At 42.2% G+C, this 25,686-nt stretch overlaps 1 protein-coding gene across 7 annotated transcripts; it reads left to right on the plus strand.

The window, feature by feature from the left end:
* Positions 1–65: 65 nt before the first annotated feature.
* On the plus strand, positions 66–25,566 carry akap11 (A kinase (PRKA) anchor protein 11). 7 transcript variants are annotated; one of them, XM_037109102.1, is made up of 13 exons: positions 72–153; positions 877–1,014; positions 4,848–4,960; positions 7,166–7,276; positions 7,366–7,419; positions 7,605–7,736; positions 8,619–8,883; positions 9,262–13,687; positions 13,922–14,062; positions 17,797–17,883; positions 20,076–20,122; positions 20,762–20,961; positions 22,705–25,566. In XM_037109102.1, exons 2-13 carry the CDS (start codon positions 1,008–1,010, stop codon positions 22,888–22,890), a joined length of 5,769 nt encoding a protein of 1,922 aa, XP_036964997.1. In that variant the 5' UTR covers positions 72–153; positions 877–1,007; the 3' UTR covers positions 22,891–25,566. The 7 variants fall into 7 exon arrangements, with proteins under 7 accessions (XP_036965001.1, XP_036964997.1, XP_036965003.1 ...); XM_037109101.1 differs by lacking the exon at positions 72–153 and adding an exon at positions 160–533; XM_037109103.1 differs by lacking the exon at positions 72–153 and adding an exon at positions 160–533 and having other exon boundaries at positions 17,800–17,883.
* The last annotated feature ends 120 nt before the right edge of the window (positions 25,567–25,686 follow it).

Genomic DNA, 25,686 nt, shown 5'->3' on the forward strand with positions numbered 1-25,686 from the left:
AGTTTGATTGTTCTGTCTTCGGCAGTTTTAGTGCGACACATATCGTTTTCTCGGTGTGTGATTGATGATGTCTGAAATGCTCTTGTTTTCACGGGAAGAACAGATGGGGAGTTCGATTCAGTTTTGCGAATCGGTGAAATATACCATAAGAGGGTGAGGTGTAAGGCTATACAGCTTCTTCAACACATCCAGTTAACTCTCGGGACAGGGCAAGCTCGATTCAAATAGTCATTTTACCTGTTAAAAAGGTTAGACAAAATGAAAAAGTTAGAGCTTATGTCCTTTTCCCAAATGCAATTAATGTGCATTTCGCCATTTTGTGGTCATTCGTTAGGCTTAAAAACCACGGATCCGACTTTAGTACTAACACGGGAATAGATATTGCAGTAGTGGGTGAACCAAGGTAGGCAACTCGTGCTTCTTTTCAGTAACGATAGCGTTTGAAAGAAGAGTTCAAAACGGACGAATCGTTCGCGGCTCGCACATTAAACACAGCGGCTAGCGTCAACGCTGCTGGAGTCCAACACTGAGGGGTGAGGAAAAATGACTTGATACAGGCGAATTGCTACATTTGGAAAACACCACAAATGACCACATGTTGTTATTCGTAAGGCTTTTGAATCTGCCATAGCGTTATCATTAGCTTAGTGGCTAGGTGCTAGCTAACGATAGCAAGGTGACATCACAGACCGAGCGGACTGCGGCCTGGTTTTGTTGCTAGCCGACTGATTGACAGCCTGTCAGATGGCAGTGTGGTTAATGTAGCTATGGATGACTGTCGTGTAATGGCTTCCAGTGGTTTGACATGAACTTGTCTGTCTGCGTAATGTGTTGCGTTTACCAGCTAGCGAGTTAACCGTGTGTCTGTCCTGGCAGTGACAGCATAAAGCCCTAGCCGCGGTGATTCAACATCAGCATCCACAGTGGCTCCTCTGTGGCCTGCTGCTGCGGCGGGTACCAGCCACACAAGCTGGAATATGGGCTAGCTATTGCCTTCCAAACACCGAATGCCTGGTAGAGTTGCCTTTATTACGCTTTTGCTAACCTAAATAAGCGTATTGCATTATTTATATCATGTAGAGGTGTACTTTAACATTTCTCTCTGTTGTATGAAAGTTGTCAACGTCAGGTCAGTGATGAGAACTGAAAATGATGTTTTGTTGGACACGTTGCTTTGTTTAGCTCCCTCTGTTCACGTGAAGAGGGTCTGTTGTCTGCAGTGGTCAGGCAGACCACCGCCGATAAGACACTTAAAGGGTACGACCACCCTACAAGAGGGTTTTGGACAGTCAAGTCAATATAGCTTATCCACCCTAGACCCAAATTCAGAGACGTATATGCACGACATCATCACTTTTTAAGAGGTGTCAATTTAACAATAAGATCATTTAATGCAACAAATGATTATCTTTTGAGACAATACATTCTCATTGCATTCTAGTTCTCTTACTTTCTTTGTCACATAAGACAAGTACATTCTGCAAATCTTCACAGTAAGCCTATTTTTACAGGAAACATGTTGACATGTCAAAGTGGAGAACGGTGTAAATATTTAGGTAAATGACTGAACTCCATCCAGCTGGTTCAGTTTCTTGGCAGTGGTATTGTCCATCAGTCCATTCATTGCCCGTTAACAGTCAGGCTAGTCTCACTCACAGGATGTAGATTGTTGGTGCAAGCCTGCCATTTGGCGGCCATTTCAGTCACCAGTCTCCTGTCTTCCGCTATCTGCTTGGTTGTCAGTTTTGTGAGCTGGCTAACATACAGGACCAGCTCTAAAGAGTTTGAGTCTTTTATTGGTTTTGGTGAGCGAGGTAACATCACTTCAGTGACTATTGGTTGTGTAGTCTTACTAGTAATGTACTTACACTGTCTTATACTTCAGCAGTCTAACACTTACTTGCAGAAGAACTGGATCCTGACTGGGATCATTGAAACTCAACCTGAAACACTTTATGAAGAGGGATCATTCATGAATGATCTGGTGATCTGGTTCTTGGTTTAAGGTTTTTTATTGTATTGCAATTTAGTGTCTGTATTGTTCTGTCTGTGTTTTCTTGTGAATTTATTTTTTTCTGTTATTGTTGTTCAGTTTTATGTATCTTTTATGCTCATCTATGGCACTGTCAATTGGCATTGACATTGGAAATGAGCTGTGGCATCAGTCAAAGCTGCATATTTATGTAAATAAATGAAGAGTTTGAAGAATCAAGGTTTAATACTTTTCTTGCCGCCTCAACATAATTAATTGAAATTTGTCTAGATGAGCTCACCCTAACACAGACAACAACAATAAATACAGAAATAACGATTAATGAACAAATGTGAGCCATAAGAGAAGAATCACATACACTAGCACCTGTAGGATGGATAAGCAGTGACACTGATAGCCCAGAGCCAGACATTAAGTGACTGAAGTGCATAATAAAAATATCTGCCACCTGCCAAATTATTTAAAACCTACCAAGCAGCCATTAGTGCTGAGTTACGAATGTTAAGGCTTTTTCTGACAAACTGAGATTTCTCCAGTGTAAAGAAAATGACAAACATCCAATGTGTATTCACGACACAATGTAAAGGGGATCCCTATCCATTAACTACCATACACAATTCTTATGAAATGAGGTCCATGGTGGTCAACCACATGGGGCGTAAGTAATATTTTACAGTTTAACAATAACTTTATAGTCTAAAATGACATCAGTGAACTGAAACAGTAACATTTAATATAATTAATGACCCCAAACATTTTTTTCAGCACTGTTTTCATAACAACCAATATCGACAACACATGCTGATATACTGATATATCTGTGATAGACCAATATTGTCCAAATGATATAGCCCTGATATGCAAAACAAGTTCCCCCCACACTAATTTGCAGGGGCATGGTTGCTGCATCCTGGGCACCAACAAATAAAGGTGTGGCTTTGCAAGACTACTATCAGGTTGTCATGACTCACAGAGACACTGGAATAGAATGGAGTCCCTGTTTTGTTTTTTCATTTTATTTCATCATTGTTTAATAGTGCCATCAGTGTTTTTTCCTACTGTGAAGTCAAGACGTAAGCCGTGAACTAAGCTGGAATTTGGAAATGTGTAGCGTTTTTGCCCCAACAGGGACAATCCTTGATCAGGATAGTTGCAGAGTATTTATTTGTCCAATTGGTTTGATTAAGCGTTTGATCTATACTATAGAGAATATCGTGCTTCAACATTGGTGTATGGTCAAAATGCAACCAGTCCTCCATTCCTGTCTTTTTGTCTGTCAGTTAAAGAAAAGTGCTGATCTCACCTGACCAGGAAGTCACCTGTGCCTCATTAGAGACCTGTGTTTGGTCTCACAGTGAACTGTGAGTTTTTCTCATGTTCTCTAGGCTGTGTTTCTCTCTTACAGTCTCTGTTTATCTATCACTCTGACCACCCAGACTCATGCTCAGAATTTGGCCCACATCAGCTCCCAACCAAACAAGATTAGACTACACAGTTTCTGCCTTTGACAGGTTGTTTTGCTGTCTCCCCTCTAAGATGCCCCTTGATAATCTCCCCCCAGAATCCTTTTTACTGCATCTGCTCAGCTCCATTACAGTTTTGTTTATCATTAGTTTTATAAATCAGCCTAAGAGGATTTGTTAGGCCCAAACTTAAATTACAGTTTTTTCATGAAGTAACTAATACCAGTTACACATGGCCACATTAGTTGCATAGATTAGGCCTATCAAGTTTACTCTCATATACTGTACCTCTGAATGATACAGCTGTAGATTAAATAACTAATCTCTTAGATAGTCACAGCTATAATAGACATCATTGTGCCTTCTTCCCCTTGTGAGTGAATTGAGATGTACTGCATAGTTGAGGTCGAGCAGCAGTTGCTGGCTGTGTTGTTTTTGAACAGCCCACCAAAGCACCCATGAGAAGCCAGGAGGTCCTGGATCACCCGAGGAAGCCAGTGGCATGTCCTCTACCCCTCTGGTTCTCAGGATGTAGGATGGGCTGATCAATAGGACCGCCTGCCTGGATCTAGACTCAATCTAGCTGCTTTGGACCATACCTCAAAGGAGAGGCTTGGATTTCTTGGGAAACTTTTCCTTCTTGTACACTGTAAATATTTTGCCTCCTTTACCCGCTCTCTCATGCTGCTTACCAAGTGTGTTTCCCCTACTCAGAGCCCACACCCCAGTTATTTTGCCTTGCTGTTTGATCTTTGATGCAGGCCTGACTGTTTGAAGAATATCAAAGAAGCATGGCCCACTATAGCTTATCCTCACCAGCAGGACAAGTCTAGGCCTACTTTTAAAAGCTTGATTCATGTTATTTTCACACAGGTTGGGAGAAAACGTTGGTCTAGAAGTTTTGGATGTAAAATCTCCCAAATTTGAGCTATAAAGTCTTCTGTGGTGAGATGTTTTTTCTGCACAGGCTTGAATCCATTGGTAACTCTTAGCTCGTTAGATTGAGGAATGCTACAGGTGCAGCAGTTAGCTCATTGTTGTCATATCATGCCTCCTAATTTAATGTGGGTGTGCAACAGTGGAGACGTAGTTTGATATTTCTTTGTTACTTAATAGCGCTGAGACTGTCATTGCTTTGTCATGTGATTGTTGCTGTAGTTGAGGGCAAGACTGCATTGAGCAATTCTGAGTTCTTTTACTTGCTGAGGATTATTGATAGAACAAGAGAGAGAACCTCACACAAATGTTCAGCTGTGGGACTAAAAGTGATGATGTACATCTCTTAAATTTCCTCATTTTATTAGTTGGACCTGATCCTCTCCTAATTAACTAATGTGCCATGCAACTCACTCTGTTATTTTCTGTGTTCCTTCTCCCCTCCGTACCTTTAGGTTTGCAGGGGTGTGGCCGGTCAGCCAGCCACTTGCAGCCCTCTGTTGCCATGGATGCCTGTGCTCGTATTAGAGGAGTTCCCATAAGGTCCAGGGCTTCAGTCCGTAAAGAGGTCTGTGTACCGGGGCACTGCATTTTGTTCTGTAACAGTCTGTAGTGTACTGTATCTTTGAAAGGGGATTTCAAGCAGCAATCCCCAGTGATTCTTTCTGCCTGCCATTAAATCTGATATAGCATAGAGTCCACATGTACACAGGTCTTTTGAAAACAGTAATATTAAACAAAAAACAGTTTTTTTTTCCATTTGTCATGTTTAAGTAATATTGAAGTACAACAGGTCTCATCGGGTTTTAGCAATGTTTGTTATCTGTCCTTGTGCTGTGTAGTGTATGCTAGATGTTTAGTTTCAGTTTCTAATGTAGTGAAATGTGTTTCCACATGAATTGGATAGGCAGGTAAGATCTTAAGTGGTTTTAAATGTCCATTCGAATATAATGTGATTACCTAGGCTCTATATTGAAGTCATGTGTAAAAGCAGGAAGAACAATAAGAGGATGCACAAAATACTGCTACGAGCAACAGTTGTGCACAAATACAGTCGTCCTCAAAATTATTCATACCCTTGCTGATTCTTGTGATTTTTTCATTTAGTGATGAAATAAATGCTTGTTTTCAAATTTGTGTTTTAGCTTCATGTGACCAACAATTGAAAGAATGACAACAATATAAAATAATTTTAAAAAATCATTTCTGGGGTATTTTATTAACGGAGTCCAAAAAAAATGCCATGTTCAAAATTATTCATACCCTAGTCCATCGTCTTTATTTAATAGTCAATGGCATAGCCTTTATTCTTTATGACTGCTTCCAGACGATTCTTGTACGTGTCCACAAGCTTCTTGCACGTCTCCTGTGGGATGTTGGCCCACTCTTCCTTGGCGAATGCCTCAAGCTGGGTCAGGTTGGTTGGTTTCCTCGCCATCACTCTGGTCTTCAAGTGATGCCACAAATTCTCAATTGGATTGAGGTCAGGACTTTGACTTGGCCATTCCAGGACACTGATGTCATTGTCCTTGAACCATTTCTTGACTACCTTGGCGGTGTGTTTAGGATCATTGTCTTGCTGGTACATCCAGTTTTGGCCAAGCTTGAGTTTTTCAGCAGATTCCTTGACATTTTCATCAAGTATCCTGATATAATCCTCCTTTTTCATGATACCTTGGACCTTGACGAGATTGCCTGTGCCACTGGAAGAGAAACATCCCCACAGCATTATGCTTCCACCACCATACTTGACAGTGGGCACAGTGTTCTTTGGTCTATAGGCTTCTCCTTTCTTCCTCCAGACATACTGGGTATCCATATGGCCAAATAACTCCAGTTTTGTCTCATCAGACCACAGGATGGTTGACCAAAAGCTGGGATCTTGCTTCAGATGACCTCTACAAAAGGCCAGGCGAGCTACCAGATGTTTTTTCCTGAGCAGCGGCGTCTTCCGAGGTTTACGTCCATGGAGACCTCCTCTGTGCAAAACTCGCTCAATGGTGGACCGTGACACCTTTGTCCCTGTCTGCTCAAGGGTTTGAATTAGGGCCTTGGTTGTGGTCCGTGGGTTGGTGTTGACCTCTCGGCAGATTCTCCTGGCAAGTTTGGGGGACACCTTACACTTTCGGCCACGCCCACTGAGGTTTTTGACAGTGTTGAACCTCTTGTGCTTGTTGATGATGCTCTGGACGGTTGAGACAGGGACACCATACTGCTTGGAAATGGCCTTGTAACCCTTTCCTTCACTGTGGGCCTGCACAAGATGCTGACGCAGGTCCTCACTGAGCTCCTTCTTCTTTACCATGATGACCAGAGATTAACAATGACCTGAACACTTTCCCACTATTTATACTCTTCTGGAAAGATGCTATTTTTTTAACCTTGTTTAACATTTGGTCAACAAAAAAGGTATTCATTCCAATGAGACATCATGAAATAACTTTGGGACAAAGATGAACACATTTGGGACATTTTTGTTGAGAGATTGCCAGGGGTATGAATAATTTTGAACATGGCATTTTTTGGTAATCCGACAATAAAATACCCATGAATTTAAGAGTTTCTTGAATTGTGTATTGTTGTCGTTCTTTCACTTGTTGGTCACATATAATTCATAAACAAACGTGACAAAAATGCATTAGTTTCATAGCAAAAATAAAAAAATCACAAAATTAACAAGGGTATGAATAATTTTGAGGACGACTGTACATGTACTGTGAATTCTCATTATTTCTTTTTGATTACCATATACAAAAAAAATGTGTGTTTGCAGACTGTGCGTGACAGCGGGGCTCAGTGTGTGAAGAGCCTCTTTAGGAATAAAAAGGAGCTTTGCTGCGTTGGCATAGAGCTGCAAGCCAGAGACGTGACAAGACTGACAGAGGTTAGTCACACAAACCACTTCGCAAACATATGCAAAGCTCGGGCAAAAATAAGATAGATTCATACTGCCCATCAACTGTGCTCTTTCAGATTCATTTTGTGTGTCTGCCTGGGCAGTGTGAAGGGGAAGATGTCACCCAACAGGTAAGACTTAATAATCACAAATCTGAGTTGTGATGAAACACAAAGAGAATGTCCTGCTTACAGATTTTCACATGTCAAATACAATTTGGAGATGTGTAACAAAAATCATTATCCACTGTGTTCTTGGTATCTTGCAATTTCAATTTGATCTACAAGCTAAGTTGCTTCTGTGTCTCATTCCCAAGGCTCTGTCATCTCTGCCAGGAGGGCTGTGTGAGCTCCTCAGGTCCCTCCATGTTCACAGCCTCAAGAATGACGAGGTTCTGCTGCTCAAAGACTCGCGAAGGCTGGCAGAGCACAAGGATGCTGGGCCTCAGGTAGGTGACAGGCCTTTTATATTGAAGGAATGTGCTCAGTCAGCACGTTGAGTAAGTGAGAAGAAGGCAGGGAAGTAAGAATGAGGTATTATGTAGTAGTAGTTTTTTCCTGTAGAAAAAGCTCTCCTACCAAGAAGTTATTTTCATATAAAAAGGACAGATGGCTCAAGATAATTTCTTGAGATAAGACCTGTCTCTAGTGCAAGTATTACTTTTGCTGAGTTTACTGAAAAACTTTTAACATCTTTATATATACTAAAAACATGCATATTTAAGGGATTGCTTACTCTTTTGGCAGTATCTGTAATCTCAAACTCACCTACTTTTTAGGTGTGGCATTTTTGTTGTTTTTGTACATTTGCTATTTTCCCCCACATTTATGGCCTTGTCTGTCCCTGCCAGTAAACGGGAAGTCTTTCTCACACTTTTGTAAAAAAGCAGATGGCATAGACTTCAAGATGTTGTTTCCTCAGCCCACAATTGCAGCCATTTCCTTCCTGGTCCTTTGTGCCATGTTTGGGTTCACACAGGCCCTGCAGTTCACTCCGTGGTTTTGTTTTCCATTTTAGACAGTTAGACCTTCCACTTATGTACATTACAGAGTGGACTTGCTTGCAACAGATAATCTCGCCATCAGTCTACAGACATAGCAATACACTTTCATCCCTCTTACCTCCTGCTGTGAGATTGGATTGCCAAATTTTTCACAAGCCTCAATCTTTCACATTATCAGGTTGAGTTTGTGATCAGTTTGACAATTCATAGATAAACTTTCGATATGTCTGCCTGTTGCTTATAAATGCTGTAATTTCTTATTTCTTACTCCCTTTTTTTTCTCTATCCCTCCTTATCTCTTACTCTGCTGTTTCCCTTTGCCCGCAGTGCTGGTTAAAAGCTGTGTGTGTGCTGAGGCATAATCCCAGCATGAGCATCTACACTCAGGCCAGTGTAGGATCTTTGATGGGTTTGCTGGGGTGCTACATGGCAGGTATTCGCTATGCGTTGGAGCTTCAGGCTCTTCAGAGGGGCACAGCTGAGCCCAGCCAGCCAGAGGAGGATGACACCAACCAGTCAGTCTCATCAATTGAGGATGACTTTGTCACAGCCCTTGAGCATCTGGAGGAAGACGACACAGGAGACAATCCTAGTAGGTTTCACATTTAGTGCCTAATAGCATTTAGTAGACTGCTCTTTGGTCTCTTACTTAGAGTAGCGTGTGATCCCATCTACTTTTGAAATTAGATTGAAATTTTGAATTAACTTTAAACCCTCTCTGTTTTTGTATACCTTAACATTTTGTGGAAGTAATTTCAATTTCGTGATTGAACTTCACTGGTACTGAGAATTTTTTTTTTTTCGTTTGGATGCACTTTTCCTTAAAACTTTGCCTGTAAGCAGCACAGTGGATGTACAGCTTGTGTTTTCACTCAGCTTCTTTTTTTGGATAACATTTTTATCTTTTATCCCATCTTTGTATTTACTGTGTAACCAGGTTTCCCCACTCTCCCCTTGTGCATTTCCACAGCTGTATTGTCCTATAGCCATTTTAAAAAGCGTGATGTGGCATCACAGACAGTACCAGCCCACAAGAGAAGAAAGGAATTATCAGGCTCCCGCGTTATCATAGGCTCATCTTCAAAGAAGTATTCATCCAAAGAAAGGTCTGGCCCAGATGTATCTGTCACGGTGCAGAGGTCATCAGGCGTGGAATCCCAGTGGACTTACTGCAGTCCCGGAACTCGTCTTTCCTCGCCTTTGATTCATGTCAGTGAATCAGAAGAGTCAGACTGCTCCAGCCCCAGCCCAATCATTTTCCTGGATGAGGTCGGCTATCAAAAGAGCCTGCTGGCCAAACTTGATATCCCCCAGGTGCCAGGGGGGCCCAGAGAGCGAGTTGAAGACTCGGACTCTGAAGTCAGTGAATTCTTTGATAGTTTTGACCAGTTTGATGACCTGGAGGAGTTGAGCTCAGAGAGCTGCACTCTCGCACTGCCTCAGGATGCTATTAGTGCACCAACCTCACAGAAAAGGGCTGCTGAGTCTAGCACCAGTGGGTCATCATCCAAATATGTTTCTAGGGGCTGCTCCACCAAGGGTATGAATCCTCATCGCTTTGACCAGCCCACTCTCCCAGCTAATGTAAAAAAACCCACTCCTCTGAAACCAGGCTCTCCCTACTCACTTCACTCTGAGGTGCCTGACTCCCCTCGACCAGTGCAGACCCCCTCTGAGGAGAATGGTGGTCCACTCTTTAGTCCTGTCAGCTCATCCGCCTTCAGCCCTCTGGGTGACTGTAGTGGAACTCTGGAATACTTCTGGAAGACAGATGAGGATGGGCAGGACAGTTCAGAGCTACGTAAACCCCAGGATCTCTGCTCTCTGTATAAGACCTACTCAGACTTTGCCAGCAGTTTGTCCAAAGAAATTATGGGGTCTGTGTGTGGCTACCAATCTGCCGTCGACATCAGTGACAACAAGAATCTCAGTTGCGTCTGCCACAAGGAGTTCCAGAATCCTTCAGGCTACCTGATGAAGCTCTCAGAAATACAAGAGACTGTAACAGTGGCAAAGCTGCAGAAGAAATCTCAGTCTCTAAAGGATGGCATTCAGAGGTTTGCCACTGACTTAGTGGAAATGAGCTTGGGCAGCGCCTTGCGAGACCTCCAAAAAGGTGTATCCTCCTGCACCACAACCTTGTGTCACCTTGCTGCCAGGCTCACATCCTCTGTATTTCAAATGGCCTTTCATGAGATTGGCATGCGCCATGCCTGTGTGTTAAAGGAAAGGGCAATCAATGGATTAGCTGGGTTTCTAGTTGGAGAGGCTGTGTCTGGGGCATTGAAAGACTTCCTGACAGTGAAAAAGCAGATTTTCCACAGCACAGTAACACGTTTTGCTGCTGATCTGGCTGAAGAGCTGGTGTTCGAAGGAATTATGGAAGTGTGCCAGTTCTCTCACCCCTCAACCCCTCTCACCCCTAGTGATTGGTCCTTTGGCCACAGGCAAGAGGAAGAGGAGGAGGTGGTTTCCTCCTACGCTTCAGACTTGTCTGAATCTGTAATCCAGGAGGCCTTCATAGAGCTTTCTCAGGCGGATGTTGCCTTTACTAGTGAAGCGGCTATTAGTGTGTCTCTGGACAACATCTGTTATGTCAGTGCAGAGAACACTAGCACTCAGACGTGTAGTACTTTTGCTAACCAGCAGCTTTTGAGTTCTAGCTCAGCTGCAGCAGTCCCAGGTGTCCCAGGAGAGGATGCTACCTGCACAGTGAAGAAAGCTCTATTTACAGTTTCAGGCATGGCCAGCTGTATTCCTGTGCCCCAAGCAGGCCAAGCCATCTCCCACCTTCATGAGTCTGAGGAGACCTGTCAGGATCAGTCTAGCTTGGTAGATACCCCACAGGCCAGCCCTAAAAGAGTAACCATATCGTCCTGTGACACCGCCACGTCTACACAAACTCACCTTTACAGTCATGGAACTCAGACAGCTATATCTGGAGGAGACCCCTCTCAAGCAAAGTCCCCATTCCAGAACTTCTCTGGAAACATGGTGGATATGATAGTAACTGAGGCTTGTGAGCTAATAACTGCTTCTAAGATGAAGAAGAGTTTTGGTGACTGTGCTGATTTCCTCACAAAGACAATCGGAAGCAGAGGGAGCTCTTCTTCAAAGCAGGATATGGCTAATTTTGAGGCTTCATATGAGGATTTCCCTACAAAGCAGGGACCTGTCAGGCAGAATTTGAGATATGACCGGAAAGAGACTGAATATGTTATCAAGGAAAGCCCTGTTGAGCAAGCAACAGACTGTAGCATTCCTCACATTTCATTTCAAAGTCAGGGGAGAGACAGCTGTGAGTTGGACCCCAGGACCAGAAGTGTGGCTGAAACTCATTCTGTAATGATGGATAGTCTTGATGTGCCTGGTACCGAGACGGGTTCTCAAAGAGGGACATCTGTTCCAGGGGATGAATCGGTTCCAAGCTCTGGTCAAAAATCTGGTGGGACTCCTGGCACTCCTCCCTCTACCCCTCAGCAGCCCAGTGAGGTGTCCCAGGAAAAACAAATAAAGCAATTCTCCAAGAAGCTGAAAAGCAAGCTTGCCAAGGAATTCTCCCCTGCTACTCCCCCACCCACCCCTCACTATCAGCCTGAGCCTGGCCCAGGCCCAAAAGACATCACTCCTGAGGCAGACAAAGCTGAGTTTATGCTCAAATTGATGAGGTCTCTCTCTGAGGAAGCGGATGGCAATGAGGAGGAAGAGGAAGAATTAGCAGAAGAGGGTTGTGTAGGTGGCACTAATAGATGTTTAGAGACAGGAGTTGGCCGGCATGAACTGAGTCAGATGTCTGCACGCAAAATGTCCAATAAGGAAGCTCTCCACTATGCTGAGAGGCTGGCATGTCATATTGTCTCTATGGCAACAGAAATGGACACTCTGGGAGTGGCAGAGGAGGAGGGGGAGATGAGTAAAGGCAGCAAGGAAAAGAGAGACAGTGTTGCTCAGTTCTCAGAGCAGACCCTGAACACCTTGTGGGTGTATGCTGGCGAGGTGGCAGGAGAGGTCATCAATGATGTGAAGAGGATGGTGAGCTCTGCACAGCAGTGTCCATATCACAGAGCTCTAAGGAGAAGAAGTTTTGACAGATCTAGCTCTGAATGTCTGCATCACCACCATCAACACCAGCCTCAATCAAGTATAGACCAGGACAGAAACTGGAGGGTAGGAAGGTTGGCTGAGCAATGGTCTAATGACCTGATAGCCTCCGTATTCCAGTCTCCTACATCCACGTCAAGCACTATTTCCAGCTCTAGCTCTGGCCTGTCTTCGGAGTATCCCAGCTGTGAGAGTGTGACAGATGAATATGCTGGTTACCTCATCAGAGTATTGAAAAAGGAGGGAGGCAGTAGGGAGTTGGTCTTAGACCAGTATGCCAGCCGTTTGGCCTACCGCTCTATAAAACTAGGCCTGGCTCATGCCAGTCGCAAGATCAAGCAGAGATCATCCGGCACCCGTCTTCACTCCTCCAAGTCACTGCCGGACGAATGGAAAATTTGTGGTAGTGACACATTGTCATCCAAGGACAGAGTAGATTCAGTGGTTCGTCCGTCAGGTGAATATGCTGAGTGTTATTGTCGGGAATCTGAAGACAGCAGTCAGAGGGAGTACATGGATATGGTAAACTTTGCAGAGTCTTTAGCTTACAATATCACCTGCGATGTCACACGCAAACTACATCTTTCCTCTGTGCGGCTGCCTAAGTCTCTCACGGATTCCTGTCTTTATAAGAAATCCAAACTTGAAGACATGGCAGAAAATCTCATCAGGAACTCTTTCTCCTGTCCTCTGTTGTCCAAGGAGGGAAATAGCAAGCATTACCACAGTACAGGAAGTCTGTATGATGGAGGCTACAGGAGTAGGGTGATGCAGGTCATTGAGCATTATGCCAGGAAAATAGTTGATGACACTCTGAAGATGAGCCTGGCTTCAGTTGGACATTCATCCCGTGAGCACCAGAGGGCCCAAGGCCATGACAGACACTCTCACACCCAGAGATTGTCTGAGGTGCCAGTGCCATCACTGGGCCAAGCCCTGGGAGAGAGGACATGTCGTTATTGTCAGATCCAGGAGTGTTCGTATTGTACCAGACTTAACAGGCACCACCACCATCCAGTATTACAGAGGAGGAAAAGGGGGCCGGAATGTCAGGCAAGGGCTGAGCGTCTATCTAGCCTGGAGATTCCAAAGATCCACATTGACCTGGACCACAGGGCAGCGCTTGCTGAGGAGATGGTGACCATGGCAATGGAGACAGCTAAACGTGAGCTGAGCAACACCAGTCTTAATGCCGATAGTGGCATTGGCCATGATGGGACCAGCTATGCTGAGAGCCTAACTGCTGAGATTATGACGTCAGCCCTGTCCAACATCTGCCAGGCTACCAACATCAGGTACATACACTAAGATTCCTTGTAGTTGCTTCTCCATACCCTGCTGCCATGTCCATATTTTCATGTTATGGCTAAGGCCACACATAGCATTTAGTCAGTGTTATTTATTTGTTTTCAAAAACTACTTTCATCTCACATTAACTTCTTACCTGACTTTACCAATTTACCAGGAATTTGTAGATTTTCGTGTGCATTTTGAAGCCTTTTCCTTTCCTCATCTCTCTGTGGGTTTAGCTTTCCAGGAAGGGAAGTCACAGAGTCCTCAGTGTCCCAACAACTGAGTGTAGGGGATGACAGTCTGGGCAGCTGGTCTAACTTGAGCTTTGAGGATGAGCACCCAGATGACAACAGCAGCTTTCTCCACCTCAGTGACAGGTATACAACCACCATTTTTCATACATAGCATACCAAATATCCAGTTATCTGTACACTGCTACAATTTCTCTTTGTGTTTTACTATAGAGATAAATGTTATGTATTATTATACTTCTGGTTTTACCATTGCTGTATTGTAACAGCCCTGAATTTAAACTATTCTGTCATTTAATGCAAAGCATCATACTAAAATGTTAAAAGCATGTACATTGTTAGTCATTAGATCACTGTTGGCTGTTCTTACTTTGGCTTCTTTAACATACACAAAATTAGATTAAGGGAATTTAGCTTTTAGCTATCCCAGTCCTATCCTATAGCACTTTCAAACCAACTACAATGTGATAAGACACAGTACTAAGGAGTACAGATTTCTCTAAAGATAATGTCTCTCTAGGAAGAAGGTTTGCACTCAGGTTTCAGGCAGTTCCTCCCACCCAGAGAGTATGTATCAATATTTTCTTGTGATATGATGACAGCTGCTGTTGCAGTAAACTCACAGGATCCAGGTTTGATAGCAACAACAGGTGGCACATGTGACTGTCTCAGCCACATTACACCCCCTGTCTTTAATTCAGATGTGAACAAACTAATCATGGTTTCTGTGAAATCTTTGTTTGCATGGTTGTACCATTAATATTTTTGAAGGTAACATATTGGTTACTAGGTTAGGGTGTGCATCTGTCTTTTATAAGAAGATCTGATATGCCTCTAGATACAGGGGTGCCGATATGTTTCAGGGATGAAACATTTTTACAGGATATACAGGACAAATCAGTGCTGTATTAAAAAATCTGTGTAATTCAATGTGATATGATGCAGTCTTGCAGTTCTTAACATTTGTTTCATGCACTCATTCATTTTCCATTTTAGATTAATATGATTTATTTCAGTAAAAGAGGCAGTTCACGTGGTTCCCTGGTGTTTTATCAAGTATATCTGATATACTTCATGAAAGAACAATTTCTTTTTACTTTATGGCAAGGGAAAAAGTGGTAGACAAATGTAATGAAACCTGAGGGCAGCAATGAGAATAGTGATTGGTTGCGCTGTTGCTAATGTCCACATCAGTATCGTCACTGGCTGTTGCCAGTCATGATTGTGATTATGATTTTTGCAGTAGATATACAATCGTAAAGTTTCATCGTGCTATCTCTCCAGGTGTTACTACTGTATCCTGCAACTCATAACAACAACCACGCTTTATTGAAGTTCTCCTTCTTTTTTAATAAAAAAACATCCAAATATCTCAAACTTTAGACTTAATGGTGCACTATGAACTGTGTCAGTGTTATCAGACATACTCTTAGTAGTCTTTCTTTGTCCTTCGTAAGCATGGATCCAATAGAAACAAACTTTTGTAAAAGTAATGCAAGAGTCTCACTCTGAACTTGCACAGCGATGTACTTGCATCTCTTATGTGGAAAAAATATTTTGGATTCACATCAGTGAATGGAAGTATCAAAATTGTGATGTGAACACTGATCACGGGTGTGGTATGCTTACAAAGTGGCACATGTAAGGATCGGAACAGTGCTGTCATTGATTTAATATTTCAGTGGTAGAAAGTAAAATGTATTTCTGTGTAGTCATGGTCTCAGGACCTAAACAAGGAGGATGTTTGGTCATGCTGTGTCAGTTTGTGCTGTTCATCTTCTCAGGCCTAGGTCGGTATAGAAAAAATGTTTTACTGTTATGTTGGACCTGTTTTAGCAGAGTCTCTGTCTGTGGTTGAGTCTCTCAGGGAGGATACCGAAGGTCACTATCAGTCACAGTGAATGGTTTGGCAATTTCATTTTGACTTCATCACCGAAATATAATTTTGTCTGATTTGTGCAAGTGCAATATGTATGTGCATTATATGCAAGCTCTAACAGATATGTTGTTAAAGGGGCAGTTTGTAAGATGTGGCAACAACTAGTCAGAGTCCTGATCTGAGCCCCTGTAAATCTCGTATACTGTTTCCGTCGTTTTCAAACTCGCATAAGTTGGTCTCAGAGGCTGTGTTCAGTCCCAGTACTGATGAGAGCTGTTTTCACTGAGCGGCACAGTCTGGTTGAGCTGAGCCCCTTGTGATCCAAGGCTGTCAAACTGTACCTTTTTTGAGATTTTTTGTAGTTGTCCATGAAGCAAAGTTCTGCCACCAATTAGTAGTGAGACAATATTTACTTCATTCCCTTGGGTGGGCATCGCTACTATTTTAAAAGAGAGGGAGAGTGGGACCAAGTGAATGAGTAACATGTAAGTAAGTAATTAAGTAACATGGTCTCATTCACCTCTCAAGACCCTAGGAGTTATGCTGTTGACATTCCTGGCAAAAGTTTTTATCTCTATGGAAGCAAAACTGACAACATCAAGATTCTTTCCCAAGACACTGAAAGAACGCAGTGTGTTCACAGCTAGTTATTTTGGCCATCAGGGCCAAGTTAATGTATCATAATATTTTCTAAAGGTGTGTCTGAGTGCTCTCTTCACTTCAGGCAGTGTTTCTACAGGAACTAAAGTCCACCATGTGTAATTCATTAGACTCTCTTCAAAAGCTTGCTTCAAACATTTCCGCTCAGCAGTTGAAATAACGGAAGGAAAAATTCACTTCAAGGGGTGACTGAGATACTGAGTGTGATAATTGACTAAATTAAAAAGCTCTCACCATGTGTCATTCACTGAAACCACAGGGAGAAAGCTGTATCTGAGGTAATGCAGATTAAGAGAGGTATTTTTAGATATCAGAAATGTTCCTCCCTTCAGCTTCACTGAGTGCTGCATGCCACAGTATGCAGGTTCCAGCCAGCAGGCTAATCATTGACTAATTACAGAGCGTGTATATTGTTGTGCTTCTGTTGCCAGCTGGTTGTCCTGGAGGAACCCACAAGATTAACAGGATAATATGAGGACAGGAATGTAATGATCTCACATTTTAGGCCTTTAACAACAAATCAGTGTTACAGATGATTCAGTTGGATATGTGGTGGAAAAATCTATCATTTGGAGATTCCTCCTCTGTTTTGAACCTTACCTGGAGTTTAAAGGATTATTCCAAATACCAGTAATGGTCATCACCCCTGAGTATTGTTTTTTTTAAAGCTACATGATAGACATGGTCATTATATCATATGGGATGAAACTGCTTATTATATTCTGATCTTTGTTGCAGTCTTATGTGATTATGTCTCTCTCAAAACGGGCTCAGACCAAAGGAGTTTCAGGCCAGTTTAATGCTGACATGCCCCTCCCTATGATCAAAGGAGAAATCTGGTCTGGGACCTTGGTCGTTACCAATGTTCAGAGCAGATTATCCCCTCACACACTTCTTAAATCAGTATTTTTCATTCGGGACCTCAATAGCCAATGAGAGTGTGGCGCCCTGGAGCAGCCGATGGTGTTGCCAAGCAGTGGTAAACAACCATAGCACTTGAGGCTAACATTCTATTGAAATTTTAAAAAATGATCCACCTCCTTTTCTTGCTGTTAAACTTAATGCAGGAAGTTCTTATGCCATATTTTAAATCTGTCTCCCCGTGATATTTCAAGTGAGGGGGATCATATGAGGTTGTGCATCACACTTCTGGCACAATAATCTTAATAATATGGGGTAGTGTGTGCAATTATTTTAAAATTTGTCGCATGGGTGTATGTTTGAGATTAGAGAAAAGAACATATGTGACGATTGTCCATAGTTGCATGATTGATCCTGATTTTAAAACTTCTGTATTCTGTTACCTGCTTTCTTTCTTCAGCAGCAATGGGAACAGCAGTAGCTGGAGCAGTCTGGGCCTGGAGGGGGAGGCGTGTGAGGAGCGCCTGTCTTTCTCTCCCTCTGACAGGTCAGTCAGCAACTGGTTGGCATGACTAACCTTCAGAAATACCAGGAAGACCTGGGGATTCACATACAATAGGACAAATATATAATTAAGTCATAGAATTTACTCTGAAACTGAAATTAAGCAAAGTAGGATGTAACAAAAGCGTAGAAAATCTTAGCACAAAATTGGAGCCAGGCCATTGCTTCATCATATGAAAATGATTTAAAACATGGACAGTGGTATTTTTCATCTATAGTTTGTCTCATACCACCCTCCTTGCATGACCACACTAAAAAGCTCTCAGTGCTCCAAGAATAAATAGGCTCGACGTGGCAGATGCTGTTGGTGCTAATGTCAGCATGCAATGTCCTGCTGGTTCTGCATTACCTGCATGTAGTCTCATTGCTTAAGACGCTGAGTTGTAGTGTTATTATATTTTGGGGGCTCTTGCATTAATTGAAACGGTTCCAACACACTAATAGGTTCAAATATTTGTCTTAAAATTCTTGGGCACCAATCCCTAAAAAAACATATACTGCAGCTTTGACAAGTTTAATCCATACTGCTAGTCATTTATAAACACACTATTGTTTTCCCAGGTGTGAATGTGTTTTGCTTCCATCCATGCTGCTGCTTGTTTCGGCTTATGCCAGTACAGTACAGTCAATCAACATGTTGATTAATGTGCACTTGTAAGAAAACCCCAGTATCATTTGAGTTTGAGTTAGCAACTTTCATGTTGTCTAGGTCCAAGTCCATGAATTCAGATCTGTTTGGCAGCTGACAACCATTTCTCAAATGTCAGAGCTTTCCACAGACAACTGAATGCACCAACAAGACAGTTGGTGCCTTAAAAATGGTTGCTACTGACAACATATTCACTGAAATAACCCTCTCAAGAAAGTTTATGCGTGGTACCATTGATACTGGTCTTAAACCAGATGAATGTAATGGCTTCCCAGAGCACAGCAAACCTGCTGTAGCTTTGTCCATCTGAATACCATTAGGGCCCTGTCAACAGATAAAGCATGTTTGTACAAATGAAAATTGTCTTCATGAAAGAATAATCCACACGTACAAAATGCATGGGAAGTCTGCTGAAAACTGCTGATTAGAAAAAAGAGGACTAGACTGGCATTCTGCTGTTAGCTGGTCTTTGGTGTCACTCTACAATAAGTACAACACAGTATGCAAAATGTATACTTCATTAATTCTATTTCTGCCTGGCTATACTATCCATTAACAGTTTGCCAGCTGATTTTTCAGACAATTAATCATATCACAATACACATTAATATAGAATACAGTCCACTTACAAGGGATTTTATGCCTGTCACCCACTCTGCTATCACAAGGTAACGTCACTTGGCACTGATGAGCAGCAGATGGGAGATGGCCAGTTTATTGCCTGTCATTACATGGAAAATGGGTTAGCTGGACCTAGCTCCAGTATTTCATTAGATATCACTTGCCTTTATTAAACTTTGATTTAAAGAAAAGAAATGTTTCTTGTTGCCAACTGCAGCAAATAAACTGCGGGGTTGGCACTTTTCCAGCACTGTCATTGATGGTCATAGATGATAAAACTTAAATTGCTCAAATATTGTCTTTAAATGCATGACATTATTGATGGTACTGCCCCGTCTCTCATAGTTTGCTGCTTCATGTTCCTTCATAAAAACAGTGAATGTGAAATCACCTTAGATGTCCTCCTCCTGCTATGAAAATGATATCCTTACATCATATTGAACAGAGTCTGAGTGTCTGTAGCCATGGGCTGTGTCAACAACACTGTGATTAACAATCTTATAAAGTGCAGAAATGACTGTTTACCTGTTGGCACGTCACACAGCAAATATTTGCACAATTGACAAAATGGATATTGAGCAGATTTTCAGAATGGAAAAATCAACGTTCACACCGATCAAAGTGTACTCTTAGTCACGTCATCTTAACTGGGAAAAGATATTGAATCAGAAAAGTAAATTTACTGGAATATATGAAAAAAACGCTGACTGACTGGAAATATGCAGCACATTTCCCTCAGTGTATGATGCCTTTTGATCAGTATTACTTCTGATATCCTGCTATGCTTACACAAAAAGCTGTTAGCTTAAGCATGCTTTCTGTGATTTGTGTCTCCTTGCATGTAGCCACATCTCCCCAGCTGTCTCTCCTTTTTATTAACCTGTGTGGCATTTCTCATCCAACAGTGACAACACAGAGGACAAGGAGAATGAGGTTAAAGAGGAATCCAGTGGTAAGGACTTTTATTGCCTGTAACTTTGCCTTTTGAGTAGGCTGGAGTCAGTAGTAATGCACTAAAAGCTATTGTGAACACGACTTCCTACAAATGCAGATTTTGGCAAAAAAAACCCAAACTCTATCAAAGTTTAACATGGCACACATTTGGACAAATGAGAGATACGGAGATAGGACAGGCCCCTCCTAATTTAAAGGTTGTGCTCTTTCCACTACTTTAGATTCAGAACAGTTGGTTTTGATTCATACTGGATGTCAATGTCTGTCTGCCTGAGTGTGTAGCCGGGGATTTTACCACCCCCATATTCAGCCACACTAATGCTCATTCATCCACTCCCTCCACAGACTGTGTATGTGTGTGTGGTGTGTGTGCGTGTGTGTGTGTAATCAGAGCAGCCAACACTGAGGGTGCTGGGGCTCCTCATTGGATCTGTTCTGCTGTGGGAGCATGGTAACCTTGCACTGGTCGGTGCTTGGGGAGCAAACGACTGTTGGATGTTACACTTGGTACATCTGTCTGTCTTTGAGATGGCCCAGTGGGGAAAAAAAAAAAACCCCAAAAAAACATGAAAATGGGTGTTACAAAAATATGCAAGTCTGATTAATCTTGAATGAGCCACTTTTTCCTGTGCTGCAGGGACTCTCTGTATGGACAGGACTCAGGTGCAGGCTCCCAGGTCTGCACTGGTTATAGTAAACTCTGATGTCAGGGATCTTGGGCGTGGCCCTCCACACGTGACCCTGGACCCTCAGCTCAGGAGCATGTTGCAGTGGGTGGCAGCCTCCTTGGCAGACATCCCTCAGATACAGCTGAGTCTTGACAGAGAGCTCCAGCAGGTGATTGCCCTCAGTCCATTCTGAACATGTTCATTACCTCCCATCTCAAACAGCAAATAGGCTCCCACTGTGGTATTTACTAGTAAACATGAAGACTTTCCTTAAGCCAGTCAGATTGCCTCAATGAAAGAAGCCATTCTTTCCATCATTGTTGTTGATGTTGGTTTTATGGTTAGTTGTCTTGTATAGTTATATCCTGGTTTCTGCTACAATAAGCTTTGCTGTGGAGAGAAAAGGCTGGAAACCACCAGCTAATATAATGATTAAGTAAAACAGGTTGCATAATATATTACAGTGCAGTTGTTCTTAACTTGTTAGGTAATGTTTAATACTTTCAAAGCCCTGTCAGATGAACTCAGGTAACCCCTGACCCCTTCATCAACAGCACTCCTCATGTGTTCATTCAAACTAATTTTAAACTGCGTGATATTTTCCATCCTTTTTCCCCTATATAGATCAACAGTTTATCCATTAACATAGCTATCATACCGACCAATTAGATTCAGATAAATTCTTTAATTTCATCTGTGTAGGACATTTGCTTTCACAATCATTACACATGTAAAAACAAACCAAAAACGTTACAAATTAACAACACAAGTCTTACACAGTGTGCACAGGCTTTTTAAAGCCCATAAAGCTGATTGTACACAACTCCTCCAAAAGCATATTTTTTACAGATTGGTTGTCTGTATAGGCATCCAGGGGGAAGGAGGTTGAAGCGTGGATTGAAGGGCTGGCAGGGCTACAGGAGGATGCATTTAATAACAATTATGCAGTATTTCTAGCCATTTAGAACACACTTGGAATTGCCCCAAGGGGTATAAGCACCCTTGATTGGGAATCACTTGGTACGTTTACATGTACAGCTTAGTCAGATTACAGCCATAGTTCGACTATGCTGCTCAATCAGACAACTGCAATTGTCCGAGTATACATGCCGGTGAGAAAATCGGATTATTGGCAGAAGCATGTCAGACCCCGGTACGATAGGTGGCGCTGTATCCATTTCAACTAGTGGTAACAGAAACACCTCCACCTGACCTCTTTATGTCACCAGCTGCCACGGCATTCAAGAAAGATGCCGTACGAAGAGCGAGATGAACTTCGTATATGGTGTACATGATAATTACACAGACTAGATGTACAATGGTGCTCTTCCTTGCGGTGAGTTTGGAGGAAAGCCGCCGTCCTACTTCCAGCTCACAGCCCGGGGAAAAACATCTCAAGCCTGCGCAGAACGCAAAATCCGATCCGATCTGATAGAACGTATACATGCAGAAGTGAAGTGACTATCAATCGAATAATCTAGATGTTTTAATCCGAGTATGAGAAATCCGATCTGGTCTGATTTTAGTCAGACTAAGGTGTAAACATGCATCTTAAAAGTCCGATCATAGTTGGATTAACCCAGTAATTGGATTTTCTTGAGTGTCATGTAATGTCATGTCAGTATCTCTTTTGTTAACCAGAGGCCTTATTTCATGCATCTAACTGAAAACCCATTTTAAAAAAAACCCATTGACTGAAGGAAACACATTACCATTAGTTATTATTATGTTCTTTGACTTCCCTGTTGAATTAACAAATTTCTCTTAAGTTAAATGTCTGCACCTTTTATAACTCAATAGAAACCCTTAAACATTTAAGGGACCAATGCATTAGGAGATAATACCCATTAAAAAAAAAAAAAAAGCTGCATTATAATTGATGCCAGTGAATGATAAGTGTGTGGCCTTTCAGCTCCCAGCGGTGGTCCAGAGACTTCGGGAGAAGAAGTGGAGAGTTGGAGAGCTGCTGCACACACTGCTACGCTACTGTGAGGAGAGCCAGACACACAGTCAGTCCCCGGCCAGAGAGGAGCCACTCCAGGCGGGCAGAGAACTCCACCACATCCCCCTCTTCCAGTGGCTTCTGGAGCATGCCTAGGGCAGCTCTTCTTTTTTTCTTCTTCTCTCCTCTCTGTCCTCTCCTCTCCTGAATTCCAAACAGGGCTTTGCAAACTCCACAGCCCCTAGAGGGCGCCATACCAATCAGCTGATCTATCTTGCTTTGATGAATGTGGGCGGTATGTGGTTTGCATTGCATGCTGTGACCAAGAGTACTTCTGTTGTATTTTATGTCTGTCCACCTTCTGTTTTGTTGTTGTTTATTATTAATGGGCTGCATATGCCATGTTTTGATTTAGTGACCTCTCTCTCCTGCCCTCATACATTTCTGAATTGAAGCCCTCACACCTCACTGCTGTTGTGCTTGAGCTACAGAAAGAAAAGGAGAGAAGAGGATGAGAGAGGGACCCATCCCATCTGTTCCAGACAGAAACCAATGAGTTGAGAGAAAGAGAATGTGTTTTTTGTTAGGGAATCCCCATAGCTGCTGGGTGGATGATGTCATCACACCCACAGCTCACCTCTGTGGTGGTGTTTTCACATGTTAAGAGACAAACTGTGCGCACACATATACCCAACACACCACACCCTAGTGTTATCAGAGGAAATCTAAGACACAGTGACACTCATCAACATCCAACACTATTATTCCCCTAAAGTATTTCATTGTTTTATTCAACTGTTCAGAGTGACTGTGCTTGTCATTCAAATTTTGATCCAGTGAGGTTTTTCTCTGAAGCACTGACTGAGGTGTAAAGACGCTGGTGTAAAGACTCCTCACATTTGACCAATATGCTGCCATATAAACAGATCAACTGTTTAAGTTTAAAAACCCATATCTTTAGTCATTTTGCATTGATGATCAAATGGGCCCTTCATTTGGCAGTAGAATAATAAATAGCGCTTGATGAAGTTGCCTCTTTGTCAGTATTGATATTCATGTTAAATCTAATACTGTAACACTGCTTGCCTAGCCTCAATCTACTTTGTTGTCAAACTTAGTAAAATACTTAGAGTGGATGATGTTTACTAGGGCGGTTGGTACTAAATAAAGAAAAGTCTATTTTTTGAAGGTAGAGTATGTCTAATCAAACATGAAATGCTGCTCAAAGCTATGAAAGAAGCCATGAAATTGGCTTAATGTTGCCAAATGTAGCGCATAAGGTGACTCTGCTCCCCTCCTGTCAGCAGTCAGTGAATGATTCCCTGGCAATTTACTCAGTGGCTCATGTCCAGTTTGGGGAAGATCCAGTGACGCAGATAGTGGATCTTGTAGTAATTAAAGACACCCCACCGACCTGCACCTCCATAACCACAAACTAACAGCTAACATTGCTCAACCATGGAGTCACACGTCTTGTCACCCACACTCCACAGTCACCTTGTGGAATGAAGAATCCTGAATACCACAACTTCCACACAGCACTAACCCCTCCAACACACACCCGTGTTACTCACCAGCCCCCATGAGTATGCACAGCACTACCAGCTACTTGCTGAGAAGCACTTTTTTCATTTGGCCCATGGCAGAGTGGGCATTTCCAGCCCTGACTACTTCTGTGAATTCATTCCCAGCGTGGCTGGTCTGCTCTGCTGTCAGTTAGCATACATGCACAGTAAGCCCCCCCAGCCCACCCAAAGTAAAATGATTGGGATAGATTTTGCCATTGCTATTTATTTGTGTTTTTAAATTGTGGGATCTTAGGATGACACAATGCGTAAGGTCCTCAGATTTAATCAGGACTTCCTTTGTTAGTTTGCAACACTGTAATATACCACAGCCTCGCATCTATTATGATAAACTAAGTGTTGGTGGTGGTGTTCACCTGCATGGCTTAATCTTGACTTTTAAAGCTCAACATTAATCTTCTTGATGTATTGGCCTCCACTTATTGAGCTGCAGTGATTTGTCTGTGTCCTCACTGCCTCACAGTATGCTATAGGTCTCTGCAGATGCCTTGTCTGTTACTGCTTAATCTCTAGGCTGCCAAATGGCCATATAATCTTAAAGGTGTTTGTCCTGTATGATTTGTTTACATGCAAAAATTAATATCACAAATTCAGTATTTTTAAAAATAAATCCAAGTTATACCTGCTATTGAGAATAATAGCAGAATAGAACACAGTGAAGTATTATTGAGAAGAGAGAGAGTTCATACATCGTGGTTTACATTAAAGGAATGTATTAAGAGTCATGGACTTGACACATGAAGAAGCATCATTGTACATATTCTCCCCCAGTGTGAATGTTTAGTTGTTGAAGTAGGATTTGCCCAGGTTGTTCATTTCCCTACCCTTGTCCATGTTTTCTTTATCTACATTCCTGTGCACCCCACATGACCTATAGCACTATATTGTGTTTGTGAAAGCTGAATGTGTTCCTGCAAAGACTCTATTTAGAAGCAGATACTGTAAATCTGTTTTGCTACTGTGGTTCCCAGTGTTTCTGCCTCTCTCTGAACACAGGCAGGAAAACTGAAAAAAAAAGAGAGTACCTCACCTCCACTAACTTCTGTACTTTTTCCTGCTTCCCTGTAAAATCCTTCCAAATAAAGATATTTAATAAATTATGTAAGTTATATAACAGTGAGTTCACTACTTGTTCTCCCTAGTGGCGTTGCTAAATAGTTTTCACATTCTAAGCTTGAAGTCAAAAATTCTAAATTTGTTTATGTAAAAGCTTGGTGTGACAATAAAGCTTTTTCATGTGCTCTTATTTTTTGTCTTCATTTCATGAAAATCATCCTTGTATATTGTTAATGTTTCACTTTGTCAAGCTAAGGTATTACAGAATAAGTTTATCAATTTCCAAGCACGGAAATGTTCAGTCTTTAGT

The sequence above is a fragment of the Acanthopagrus latus genome, chromosome 9 (assembly GCF_904848185.1).
Source record: "Acanthopagrus latus isolate v.2019 chromosome 9, fAcaLat1.1, whole genome shotgun sequence".
In the NCBI taxonomy this organism is placed as follows: Eukaryota; Metazoa; Chordata; class Actinopteri; order Spariformes; family Sparidae; genus Acanthopagrus; species Acanthopagrus latus.